Raw genomic sequence first — 13,447 nt, forward strand, 5'->3', positions numbered from 1 at the left:
ACCTCTGCAATTAGACACTGAAGTTTCCAGCAAGCTTCATCATAGGACTGAATGTGGACTCAGCTGGGCAAAAGTAATTTATACTGACATTTTTGAAGTTTGGTTCATGATTGCAGGAGCAAGACTTTCATTATCTGTTGTGGTTGGACATGCTAGAGTAGGAGTTCCCAACTTTTCTATACCCCGCACCTATAGAACGCTTCTGATATATTCTCACACTCCTTACAAAAGTTCGAAATAACATATTATGCATATGCACTATAATTTTGAAACTTCTAAACCCAAGTTTCGCATCCCCTGGAATATCATCTCGCACCCCCGGTTGGAACACCTGAGCTAGAGGATAGGTGTCATTGTCCTATTTAGACACAGGAGGCAGGAAGCCACATCTTGTGTCCCTTCCCATCTCAATTTATATACTCACCCATCTCACAAACAAACAACTAAGCATAATACAACAGAGCTAAAATCAGTTAAATAGTTATCCCTTTCTAATTGCCAGGACATGGAAACAGGGAAACAATTTATTCAAAAGGTAACAAAGTTTTTTTCTAGTGAAAAGAAGAACTAGGGATGACGTGCTAGCAATGTTCTAATATTTAAGGAGCTGCCACAAAGAAGAAAAGGTCAACCTATTCTCCGAAGGCCGCAAAGGCATAATAAGAAATAACAGATGGAAATTCATTAAAGACAGATCCAGCCTTGAACTAAGAAGGAATTTCCTGATAGTGAAACAATTAACCAGTGGAACAGCTTGCCTCCAGAAGTTGTGGTGCTCCATCACTAGAAGACCTTTAAAGTCCTTTCTAACTCTGTTATTCTATTATCTATTATTTTAAAATGCATGTGGATAACTTGTTTCACTCGTCCCATTTATCTCTTCATCTCTCTTTCTCTAAAATAATATATTGTCAAACAAACCTTTTGTCCTGGCACTCCAGGTTTTCCAGGTAAGCCAGGATTCCCTGCTTTTCCTGGACAACCAGGTACTCCTTTAGGTCCTTGAGTTCCTTTATCTCCTATAAAAAAATATTATTAAGTGGCCAGTATTTACTAATTTTTACAAACAACTTATGCATTTTCTGATATTTTTATATAATTCCTACTACAGCAGGTTTAGTAAGCATTCAAATGCAGACATTAATCTATGTAGATTTTGCTAAGTATACATTATAAAATAATATGCAAACCCTTCCTTGCAAATGTAAGAAATATCAGTTTTATTATCATAGCAGAGAAAACAAGTATATCAGAATCTCAAAAGTAATGTAAGACAAGGAAAACCATTTTTCATTTTTATAGCAAACCTGCAGAACAAATCATAAAGAATTGGACCTTTTAATGTCAAACTGCTATCAATCTGCTTATTGAAAAGGATGTAGATGTAGTATCCTAGATTATTATAATACAGACCAAATCCTATCTTTTTTTTTCTTTACATAAAATATGTTACCTTTCTGACCAGAACAACCAGGAAATCCATTCTCTGCTAAGCCTGGATCCCCATCTTGTCCAGGAAGACCTGGCTCACCCCTTTGTCCTCTGGATCCCATGTTACCTATCAAAATAGTAACTATCAGTCATCAAAAGGATTCTATAGCTTTAAGTATAACTTACAATACTTAAAATTATAATGCTGCTAGATTTTTCTGGTTGTGAAGGCACCCAATTCTTGATAACAGGGAAACTACATCCCAAATATATCATATCATAAAAGATGGTTCTCAAAAAAACTATATATGAGAAATTGCACCTCAGAATAAGCTGGGCAGAGGGATCTCAGACTTAGTCATACTTAATAACTATACAATAGTTGTTTACACTATCAGGATAAAAATGCTCAGTGTAGACTGTCCTCTGGTTTTCCTTTAGAAATATCCCACTCTGTGGATTTGGCTCAGGACTGAATTACATGTTGTTCATATAGCAAGGCAGGCAATATTTTGGCAGCTAAGGCTATGCTTTCTTAAAAATTTCATCTCTGTGATCTACAAGGGATGTAAAAATAATGCAGTGACATCAGACATCACAACTGAGATGTTTAAATGATATAGAGAAAATTATGCTACTGAAAATCAGTGGTTTGCCACTGAATACAATTTGAAAATGCAGAATGCAAAAATATGCTCTTGGCTGGAATAGCATAAAAATCTTGCTTTTTTAAAAAAAAAAATTCTAATAGCTAAACAATATATGTCTAATGCTTAATTTCAGAGATTACTATCATTAGAGCAAGGTGATTGCCTTAATTCATAGATATTGGAAAAGCAATTATGGAAGACTTTTGCCTGTTCCTCTTGAATTTTCTTCTTTTCCTTTCTATGAGAATATAACAGCATATGACAAGTATTCCTCCTTGATTATTTAAGGTAGCTTGATGCCTCAAATGTAATGGAAATCATTACCATTCCCAGTGCTAGAACTATGGTTCAATGCTAGTCCAGACAGTGTTGGCTTGATGATGGAGTTCACAGCCTTTTATTTTGATGCTGAATGTGAGATATGCTGAAATTTGGCACTATTTGAATAATTCTTACCTCTTCTTCCTTGTAGTCCATCTCTACCTTCTGGCCCTTGAAGCCCTGGTGGTCCAGGAATTGCCTTTACTATTGCAGGGTCCCCTTTAGAACCTTCAATATGTGTAACAAAATGGATGATATTTTTCAATTTCAGTAAAAACAACAAAGCATACAACTTGCATTATATATCTTGAATTTATTCAAGCATTTATTCAAGCCTGGTTCTCTTGTGCTTGAACATTGGAAGAAAATCCTGTTATATAATGTCATTCTCAAGTCAAAGTAGATAAGTTTTCCATCAGGTCTGGGCCATGTTTCCCCCCATCTGATCTGGTAGGATGGGCAGACCTTCTCTAATGTATTCTACATAAATACATCACAAGCAAACCACACTTTTCAGTAAGGACAATGGCAATGAAATGAGAAATTACATACCAGGTACACCTGGTAACCCAGGCAATCCAGGATTTCCTTGAGATCCTTTTGAACCATTCTTTCCCTGAAGTCCATATCCTGGTGGTCCTGTTAGCCCTATCTTACCAGGAAGACCTGGGCTGCCAACTGATCCTGGTAATCCTCTGTCACCTTTTGAACCATCAGATCCCTACAAATAATTTATAAATCATTGTTTAGTATGTATTAACTGATTTCCAAGTTGAAGCTTATGTTGACCTCTTTCAGCAATGGACACACTAGTCCTTCCTTCTCTAAGTCTCACTGGGGGTCTCAAGTGATCATAAGGACAGCATGATTAACTGCAATTATATTTATTGTATCTTTACTTAAATATTACAAAACATGCTTTTCTGTTTGAGAACCCTGCTAAGGGCTTCATTAAACTATATTGGTAAGGAGCCAGGAAGAAAGGTAGGTTGAGGCATAGAAAATTCTAAAGCACCAAATCATCTTGGTATTCAAAGTACCAAGGAAGCACATCACGTTTTAAAACCCTTCTTCTCCCAAGTACAATAGTTAAAACGGTAGCTCAAAAGCAAATTAAAAAAAGGATTCTAAGGTCTACGTTAGTGAGTTTGTAGGTGATCAAAAAGTTGTTCATCTATGAGGTCATATATTGTTATATGAGATTCAAATAGCATTCACAGTTTCGAAAGAAAGTATAGATACTAAATCTTTTACAATTACATAAGTTATCTAAAACAATGCATTTGTGCAGCTATGACCAGCACAGAAATAACTGACATTACAATGTTATTTTATAAATGTATTTATCTACTTGCAGAGGCTGCCCAACTCCTCAGCAATTATGGATCACTTGTAAATAAAAAAGAGCAACATACAGAAATAGAAGTAAAAAATTGGAAAAAAAATCTGGAAAAAAAATATCACAAGTGTGGAAGGTATGTGAATCTCTGTGGGTTTGTCATTTCAGATAGCAGGTGATGCTAAAAAGAAGACATGCTTCCTGGGTCTGTAAGATGATATTATTCAATCAATAGGACCTGGAGTGTGCCCACCCTGCCTGATCATACTGGAGGGGCATAAACAATTGGAGATAAAAAGTCCCTCAGACAGACAGGCCCCATGACATGAAGAGTTTTAAAAGTCCAACATCTTGAATTGTACACAGAAATAGACTAGTAACTTTTTGAGCTTGTAAAGCAATAGAATCACATCAGCATAAAGCAGTGCTCACTATCTGTGCTGCCATATTCTGGGCCTGCTGTAGCTTCTAGATGCCCTTTACAGATGGTCCCATGTAGCACGCATTACAGTAATCTAATCATGAGGTGATCGGGGAATGAGTATTTAAACATCAAAAGTTAGTAAGAGAAACTTTAGAACACATTTTTCTTCAGTAATATAAAAATGTATATAAATGTTTATAAAAGGAAAACATTACTATTGATCATCACTATTGTTTATAAATTCTTCAAATCCCATAATAAAATTAATGGGGAGAATACATTCACATAGATAACATCAACATATCTAAAAATATCAATAACCTTTGCAAGTGGTTCAAAGTAATACACCAAGGAATGATCATCATGGAGAAAATCTATGTGATTGCTAATAGTCTACAATGACCTGATGGCACCTAATCCATCAATCCATTAAATAAAAAAATAGAACAAATGGTAAGATTGAAAAAGGCACAACCAAGAAAATGGCATGTTACCAACCTGTGTTCCAGTAGAACCTTTTTTGCCTTTCTGTCCAGGTTTCCCGGGTATTCCATCTAACCCCTTTTCTCCGGTGTTTCCTCTGATTCCTGGTTCTCCGTTATCTCCTTTGGGGCCTTCCAGATGCATCAGGTTTGGGTCTCCTTTGGATCCTTTAAGACCTTTGTTTCCTGGAAGGCCTGTAAATCCCTAGACCATATATAATTAACATGATTTATAAATAAAAGGCATATGATGCATCTGAGTTTTGCTAACGTAATATTGTTCTGTAAACCAGTTATTTCTGTTAGTGATGACAGGGAAAGTATCCTTAATATGCTTGCTTGGTTAATATATTAATCAGTGGAACAACCTGCCTCCAGAACCTGTGAATGCTCCAATACTGGAGGTTTTTAAGAAGAGATTGGACAGCCATTTGTCTAAAATGGTATAGGGTTTCCTGCCTGAGCAGGGGGTTGGACTAGATGACCTCCAAGGTCCCTTCCAACTACTACTACTACTACTTACTACTACTACTACTACTACTACTACTACTACTACTACTATTATTATTATTATCGATCATCGCACAGTCAGCCAGATGTTCAGACTGGATTTGGCATTTTGTCTACCTATCGAGTCCTTACCCAGGACCTGGGATAGGCAGATGTGGATGTTTGATGGTATTACAGATATCGTCGCAGGATGGAAGCAGTTCCTAATAAGGCCGCCTTTTGCAATTGACTAATAGCGAATTTGTCAATGCCAATGGTGTTCAAGTGGTGCTCCAGTTGTTTTGGGATTGCACCCAAGGAGCCTATGACTATTGGTACTACCCTTGCTTGCTTTTGCCACAGTCTTTCTATTTCTATTTGTAGGTCTTTGTATTTTGTTATCTTCTCCAGTTCTTTCTCTTCTATTCTGCTATCTCCAGGCACTGCCACGTCCACTATCCAGACTTTTTTGTCTTTCTTATCGACAATTGTTAAGTCTGGGGTGTTATGTTGCAGGTGCTTGTCTGTTTGAATTCTGAAGTCCCAGAGCAGTTTAATTTTATCATTTTCTATGACTTTCTCTATTTTATGATCCCACCAGTTTTTGCTTACAGGCAAATGATATTTTTTGCAGATCTTCCAATGCACCATTGTTGCTACTTTGTCATGCCGCTGCTTGTAATCAGTTTGTGCAATCTTCTTGCAACAGCTTACCAAGTGGTCCACTGTTTCTTCAGCTTCTTTGCATAGGCGGCACTTACTGTCTGTTGCTGTCTTCTCAATTTTGACTTTGTATGCATTTGTCCTTAAGGCTTGGTCTTGTGCAGCCAGAATTAGTCCCTCGGTCTCTTTCTTCAATTTTCCTGCTCTTAGCCATTGCCAGGTTTTATTATTATCTGCTTTCCCAGCTATTTTTTTCATGTATTGGCCATGTAGTGCTTTGTCTTCCCATGCCTCTATTCTGTTCTTCATTTGGTCTTTCTTGTAGGCCAGTTTGGTCTCTCCAGTAGTTAGTAAGCCTTCCTGATATACTAATTTCAGTGCATCTTCATCATTGTTCTTCAGATATTCTTCCAAAGCCATTTTTTCTTCTTCAACCATCTGATGTACTTGTAGCATTCCACGCCCACCTATTTGCCTTGGTAGATAAAGTCTATCAATGTCACTGCGTGGATGAAGGGCATGATTCATTGTCATTATTTTTCTGGTCTGCCTATCCATTGCTTTTAGTTCTGCTTGAGTCCAGTCCACTATTCCAGCTGTGTACCTAATGACTGGGATTGCCCAGGTGTTGATTGCCTTTATGGTATTTCCTCCATTGAGTTTGGATTTTAAGATCTTCTTCACTCTCTTGATGTATTCACCTCTAATCTTTTTCTTGACTTCAGTGTGCTTGATGTTGTCAGCTTGAAGGATACCCAAGTATTTGTAGTACTCTTCCTCATCCAGACTCTTAATGTTATTTTCGTGGGGCATCTTGATTCCTTCAGTTTTCACTATTTTTCCTTGTTTGATAGTAAGTGTGGCACATTTGTCCAAGCCAAACTCCATTACAATATCTTGGCTATATATACGGACAGTGTTGAGCAGCGATTCTATTTCAGATGATGTTTTTCCATACAGCTTCAGATCATCCATATAAAGGAGGTGGGATAGTCTGGCAGATGTTTTTGATGTTTGATAGCCATGTCCTGAGTTATTCAGTATTGTTGACAGAGGAAACAGTGCAATAACAAATAGTAATGGTGATAATGAATCTCCTTGAAATATTCCTCTCTTGATATTAACCTCTCCCAGCTTCTCACCATTGATCTGCAACTGTGTCTTCCATTGTGCCATCGATCTTTGCACAAATTTTCTGATGTTTCTACTGACTCCTGTTATTTCTAGGCACTTTATTATCCAATCATGTGGCAGAGAGTCAAATGCCTTTTTGTAGTCAATCCATGCCACATTCAGGTTGGTCTTCCTTCTCTTGCAGTTTTCCAAGATCATTTTGTCTATTAGGAGTTGATCTTTTGTTCCTCTGCTATTGGGGCGGTTTCCTTTCTGCTCAGGTGGAAAGAGATTGTTTTCAACTAGATGCTGTTGTACTGCATCAGCTACCACACCAGTTAGTAATTTGAAAGTTGTTGGTAAGCAGGTAATTGGCCTGTAGTTACCTGGTGTTGCCCCTTTTGCTGGATTTTTCATTATTAGGTAGGTTTTCCCAGTTGTTAGCCACTTTTCAATTTCTCCTCCTTGTAGTATATTGTTGAACTGCTTGGCAATGAGTGGGTGTATAACAGTTAGATGTTTCAACCAAAACCCATGCAGTTCATCTTCACCTGGTGCTGACCAATTTTTGATTTTCTTTGCTCTTTTTTCTACCATTTTTGTTGTTATTACTAGTTCTTTCATTTCAACTTCTGTTTTATTTGCATCCACCTCTTTTAACCAAGCCGCATCCTTGTTGTATTTCTTTGGGTTATCCCATATCTGCTTCCAGAACTGCACTGTTTCTTCCTTGTCAGGTACTGACTGATTCCTTGCAGTTTCTCCATTGATGGATTGGTAGAAACGTTTCTGATTGGATTGAAATTGGAGGTTCTGCCTATAGTTTGCAATTCGAGCTTCATATCTACTGATTTTCCTGGCTATAGCTGTTATTTGTTGCTTTATTATTTCCAGTGCTTCCTTGATCTTCCTTGTTTCTAAGTGGTATTTCTTGATTAGGTATTCTTTGGTCTTCTTGTTCTTCAGCTTCTTTTCTTTCATCTGTTCTAGCTTGCTTGCATGTGATCTTAACTTGCTGATCTTATTTTCTAGTCTAACCTTCCATTTTTCTGGTGCACTGTTTGTTTGTTTTTCTTTTTTGTTGATTTTGCATCCCAGGTATTCTGTTATAACTGCAGCTGTGCTGTACATTAGTTGGTTTGTTTCTTGCAGTGAATTGGTGCTTATACTTGATATTGCAGTATTTGCATCTTTTAATGCTTGTGCTAGCTGTTTCTTTGGAACAAGCTTCAATGCAGGTAGCCTTATTCTGTTGTTTTTGTGCTGTTCTAGATGCTCAGTTATTCTTTGTTTCAATTCTTTTATTTCTTTAGTTAGAGGGTTTTGTTCTTCCTGAGGTAGAGGTGCCTGGTTTCCAAATGAGAACAGTTGTATATCTCTGCTAGATTCCTTCACTGCCAACTCCCCCTGGTTTGCCTCTACATTCTGAATTACTTCTGGTAAGGCTTTGATTTCTTTGCCCTGGGTAAACCTTTGCAGTTCGTCCAATTCTGTTTCTGTGAATATTTTATTTCGTGTTATAAATCGGCGTTGATCTGCTAGTCTCTGTTCTGTTATTTCTGATTCTGGATGTTGTTCTTTCCAGAACTGGTGCATTCGTTTTAGATATCCTCTTCTTGTTGGACTTGATCTGTAGTAACAGATCATTATTTCTTTGTTTTCCATCACTGTGTATCTGCGACGGGTAAACACCTTTTCTTCCAGTAGTTCTGCAGCTGCTGGCCCTGGTTGCTCAGCCAACAGTCCTGAGTCCTGATGATATCCAGGAACTCCAATATCTAGTGCGGACCTTGTTAACCCGGGCGACGTCCGAGCCGGTATGGCATTCTGAAATTTACGTCTCACCATATTTTTTATGGGAGAGACACTCTTTGTCTGACTCCTCTGATGAGACCTGTCCAGTATGGTTGAAACTCTGGCATAGCTCTCATCTTCCTCAGAGTACACAAGCCCCACAACCACGTCAAGGTAGTGCCTCACTGGGGGTTGTTGTTATTATTATTATTATTATTATTATTATTATTATTATTATTATTATTATTATTATTATCCTTAGATGACTGAAATAGTTATATTGAGGCTAACTTTAAAATTATTCTGAAATTGCATTTGGTCCAGAACAGCACTTGAAAAATATAATTGAACAAAATACTTTGACCATATTAAATATGTTTTTTGTCAGTTGCAGTGGCTCTTAGTTAATTTTCAGGCCCATGTTTTATTTCTTTAAATATTTGAAGACTTAAATTATTTGGAATAAGTTGAGCTAAATTTTGTCCTGCATTGTAGATCTTACAGATTTCAGAATTTCAACTGCAATTGCTAGTATAAATGAAATAAAAAAAACCAACTGTAATTTGCATGGTGGATAGGTGGGGAACAGTCTTTACTGTTTACAAAAACTTTCTGGGGAGCATTGCTAACAAGTCTTTAAAATAATGTGCATTTTGTACTAGATATTTTCAGTTTAATATGTGTCTGTAAGTTCCATCTATGATTTTTCAATACATTGATGCATTTGGTTCAGAAAGCCCCCACTGCTTAAATCTGTAGTTATATCCAAACTATTATAAAATAGATTCAATAAGATACTTACTTGATCTCCAGGAGTCCCTGCCTGCCCAGGAGATCCTGGGGATCCTTTAGGACCAAATATTCCTTCCACACCTAGAATAATGAAAATACTAAGATTTAGAAATAATTTAAATTTAATCATAAATCAACATAAAGCACCTGAACAAATGCTACCACATACAGTTTAAGCAGATAATAACAGAGTAGACAATAAAGAGAAAAAAATAAAGTTGATCATAAAAATAGTAATATATTTCATCCTTTCTGAGAATAGAAGATCTTGGTATTAAGATGATGATGATGATGATGATGATAATAATGATAAAGTTGGAAGGGACCTTGGAGGTCATCTAGTCCAATCCCCTGCTCAGGCAGGAAACCCTATACCATTTCAAACAAATGGCTGTCCAATCTTTTCTTAAAAACTTCCAGTGCTGAACATTCACAGCTTCTGGAGGCAGGTTGTTCCACTGATTAATTGTTCTAACTGTCAGGAAGTTTCTCCTTAGCTCTAGGTTGTTTCTCTCTTTAACCAAAGAGAGAAGCAACCTAGAACTAAGGAGAAACTTCCTGACCGTTTCCATCCATTGCTTCTTGTCTTGCCTTCAGGTGCTTTGGAGAATAGCTTGACTCCCTCTTCTTTTTGGCAACCCCTGAGATATCGGGACCCTGCTATCATGTCCCCCCTCGTCCTTCTCTTCGTTAAACTAGACATACCCAATTCCAGCAACCGTCCCTCATACATTTTAGCCTTCAGTCCCCTGGTCATCCTTAGAAAATATCATGTTTGCTTTGAAAATTCTACAATTGCCCTGTAAGTGTATTACATTCTGGCAGCATGTTAATTTATTACGCATGGCAGCATTTTAATTATTATTTTCAGGACTATTTAATGTAGATGAGCCAAAGTAAGAGGCACTCCTTCTGCTTGAAATGTGAAATCAATCTGAAGGTTTTGCACACCTGTATCCAGGGCTGCCCTGTTGTTCCCTGAATTACCCAGAACCAGCCTGCAAGATTCCAGGTGACACCTGAATAGCAGTAAAAGATTAGAGATTTCAGCCTCTTTGCAGCCATCTAGTAGAAATCCAGACTTTTGAATCCCAGAGTGGATAGTCCTAGTTCAGATGCTTCATATGAGTCTACTAGAGGCATCATTTTTACACTATACTCCTACTAGCGCCCAGAAGCTTTCTGATTGTACATTTTTGTTTGTTTGATTATGTCATTCCCTTTATCAAACAATACAATGAAGTACATGCTTTAAATAATAATCAAATGACTAAATAGATAATAAAATATTTCATAATTGCATTTTCAGGTCTCCCACTTCCAAACCTGCAGACTGATATATTTCAGTATCATCTTCATTTTTTTACCTTTCCTACCCTGCTGACCCTCTTCTCCAGCAATGCCGTGATGGCCAGGGCGTCCCATAATATAAGTACATTTGGTACATGGGCCTGATTCTTCACCTGCAATAACATTTTGTCACATGTGAAAAAAATGTATGGGTAAATCATCACTGTATAAAAAGTATAAGGGTCTTAGAGAAACCTACATACTCATCTGCAGTGAAGATGAAGTAAAATAATGTCATATTTTGGCCATTAATCTTTTTTGTGTTCAGCAATGCAACAGTTTCTGTGAGCAGATGTCAAAATAATTTTGTACAATAATTGTAACAGCAAGCAACTTATTAAAAGATAATACTGCTTCAAACTGCAACAAGAGATATATTTTGTGAACAAATGAAGGCGAATGTTTTTGTCTCCCAGGATAATACCGTAGGACTCAATCTGGGTCGGTCACCGGGACCAGAGGTTTAGTCTTCTGACCTTTTGGAGTGATGCTGGAGCCCCTCCTCAGGGAACCTCTCTCTATCATGAGTACAAAAGCTCAAAAGATGAAGCATCTGGTCCCAGTGACCAATCCAGATTGGATCCTGCAGACACCTTTTAATCAGATGTTTGGTCTCCTGTTTTTCAAGTGGTCATTGTAGCACAAATGAAACTTTGCTCTTGAACTTCATAGCAAATCTGCAAGACAGGTTATTCTGAGAAATAATTACCATGCTTATATACCACACAGAGCTGCCTGTGAGTTTTCACAACAAATTAGCCTAGTATGTTATATGTCCTCAGAATCCTAGTTTTATTTATTTATAGTCTGCCTTTCCTTTAAGAGCTGAAAGCAGCATACACAGCATTCTTTCCAATTTTTCCCACAACAAAAACTTGTGAGTTAATTTTGGTTTGGAGATAGTGATTGGCCCAAGTCATTCACTGTGCTGCCATAGCTAAGAAGAAACCTGGGATTAATTCAGCCAACTATAGTCATTTAAACTGTGCATAAGTGTCTTGTGTGAATAAATCCATTGAATGTAATTTCTACCAGCAAATTATACCTTGCACCTTCTCCTCTCCTCTCCTCTCCTCTCCTCTCCTCTCCTCTCCTCTCCTCTCCTCTCCTCTCCTCTCTCCCTATCCTCCTCTTCCTCCATTAGTTTTGTGGAAGAAACTAAAACTTTTACTTTTGCTTTCCCTAAGTTCTAACTGGGGACTGAGAATGGGATTCATCATGGATGGATACTGTCCTGTGACATTTGGACTGGCGATGACATAGAATGTACATGCAGGGATCAGGAATCAATTAAGGTAATCTATCCTGTTTTTCACAAGACTAAGGGAAATTGAGGGAATCCTAAATGTACTTTTAGACTTCTTGGTTAGTAGGGTTGGTGATTCTGCTAAAGCTCTGTACAATTGCTCCTACATCCTCTCTAATGGCTAAGGACTAGAAATGCTCCCTAGTTTAAGATTATAGGCATGAAAGAGATCAGATGATGGCTAATGTGAAAAGTAGCAGGCATCACAAATCCATTTCTTCCCAATTAAATTTCAACACTCTGATTGCAACATATGGTACATCTGGTTTGGTCAATAAATAAAATGAAATGATAATACCAACAACTAAGCTACTATAAGCAATTTGGTCATTTAGACATAACTCTGTTTGCCTTGATAGAAAAAAACTGATCTAATCCCATTCCTATGTATGTTTAAATTCTCAAACTAATAAAATTTAGAAATATATTTATAACAAAGGATTTGACCTTTTTCTCCATCATCTCCTAACAGGCCTGGAGGACCTATACATCCTGGGCTTCCCGGTGTTCCTTGTGGACCTTTTTCAAAAGTTATTGTACCTGTTTGTGGTGAAATAGATAAAATGTAAGTTTTTGTCTTGTTCATAACAGTAATGGCAGGCAACTGATATTGCTTTCTGAAGTTAAAGATGAATTCATTTAATAGCATTAACAGTATAGAAGATGGAAACCATTCCAAAGTTTCTCTTGTTGGTTTAGTTTTTTGTCAGCAGGTCTGAAAAATAGGGGAAAATATTTGATATGTCCACTTCATTATTCTAATGTAATTACTGAATGTCTGCTTCCCCTGAAATAGTAAGATGAATATTGTTTTAAATTATTTTGTATGTTAAGATGGCTGAAGTAAGCAGCATATACAGTAAAGAATAAAATTACTCATGTCTGCCCTGAGCTGGGTGCTAATGGGACAGGTTTACCTGAGGTGACAAAGGCTTAATCTTGCAAGGATATTTGCTTGATTATTTTCTTTTTTCCCCATCTTTCCCAACATTAAAACCTTCTCCATAAAGTGTCCAAGATAGAATAATGTGAGCCTGATCATTTGTATCTTCATGGATTGATTTGTTTGATGATCTATTTGTTTACTTCCTTGGCTGTCCGTGGTTTCTTAGGAGTCTTCCGACACCAAAGTTCAAAAGCGTCAATACTCTTCCTATCTCGCTTCTTCAAAGTTCAACTTTCATTTCCATAGAATGTCACCAGGAATACCATTGCTTATGCTATTTTGATCTTTGTAGGCATAGAGACATTATGGCTTTTGAATATCTGTTCCATGTCTTTCATGGCTGCTGT

At 37.3% G+C, this 13,447-nt stretch overlaps 1 protein-coding gene across 1 annotated transcript in view; it reads right to left on the reverse strand.

Moving 5' to 3' along the window:
* The window catches only part of COL4A3 (collagen type IV alpha 3 chain), a 71,497-nt gene that overhangs the window by 23,895 nt on the left and 34,155 nt on the right, over positions 1–13,447 (reverse strand). Inside the window, exons 22-29 of the mRNA XM_039350912.1 lie at positions 12,602–12,694; positions 10,866–10,961; positions 9,509–9,579; positions 4,664–4,852; positions 2,955–3,123; positions 2,538–2,630; positions 1,454–1,558; positions 922–1,019 (exon numbers count right to left, since the gene is read on the reverse strand). Of these exons, the coding sequence (XP_039206846.1) occupies positions 922–1,019; positions 1,454–1,558; positions 2,538–2,630; positions 2,955–3,123; positions 4,664–4,852; positions 9,509–9,579; positions 10,866–10,961; positions 12,602–12,694 (914 nt within the window). The remainder of the gene's footprint in view (positions 1–921; positions 1,020–1,453; positions 1,559–2,537; positions 2,631–2,954; positions 3,124–4,663; positions 4,853–9,508; positions 9,580–10,865; positions 10,962–12,601; positions 12,695–13,447) is intronic.

Source organism: Crotalus tigris, unplaced genomic scaffold, assembly GCF_016545835.1.
Source record: "Crotalus tigris isolate CLP2741 ecotype Arizona unplaced genomic scaffold, ASM1654583v1 scf7180000018364.571795, whole genome shotgun sequence".
NCBI lineage: Eukaryota > Metazoa > Chordata > Lepidosauria > Squamata > Viperidae > Crotalus > Crotalus tigris.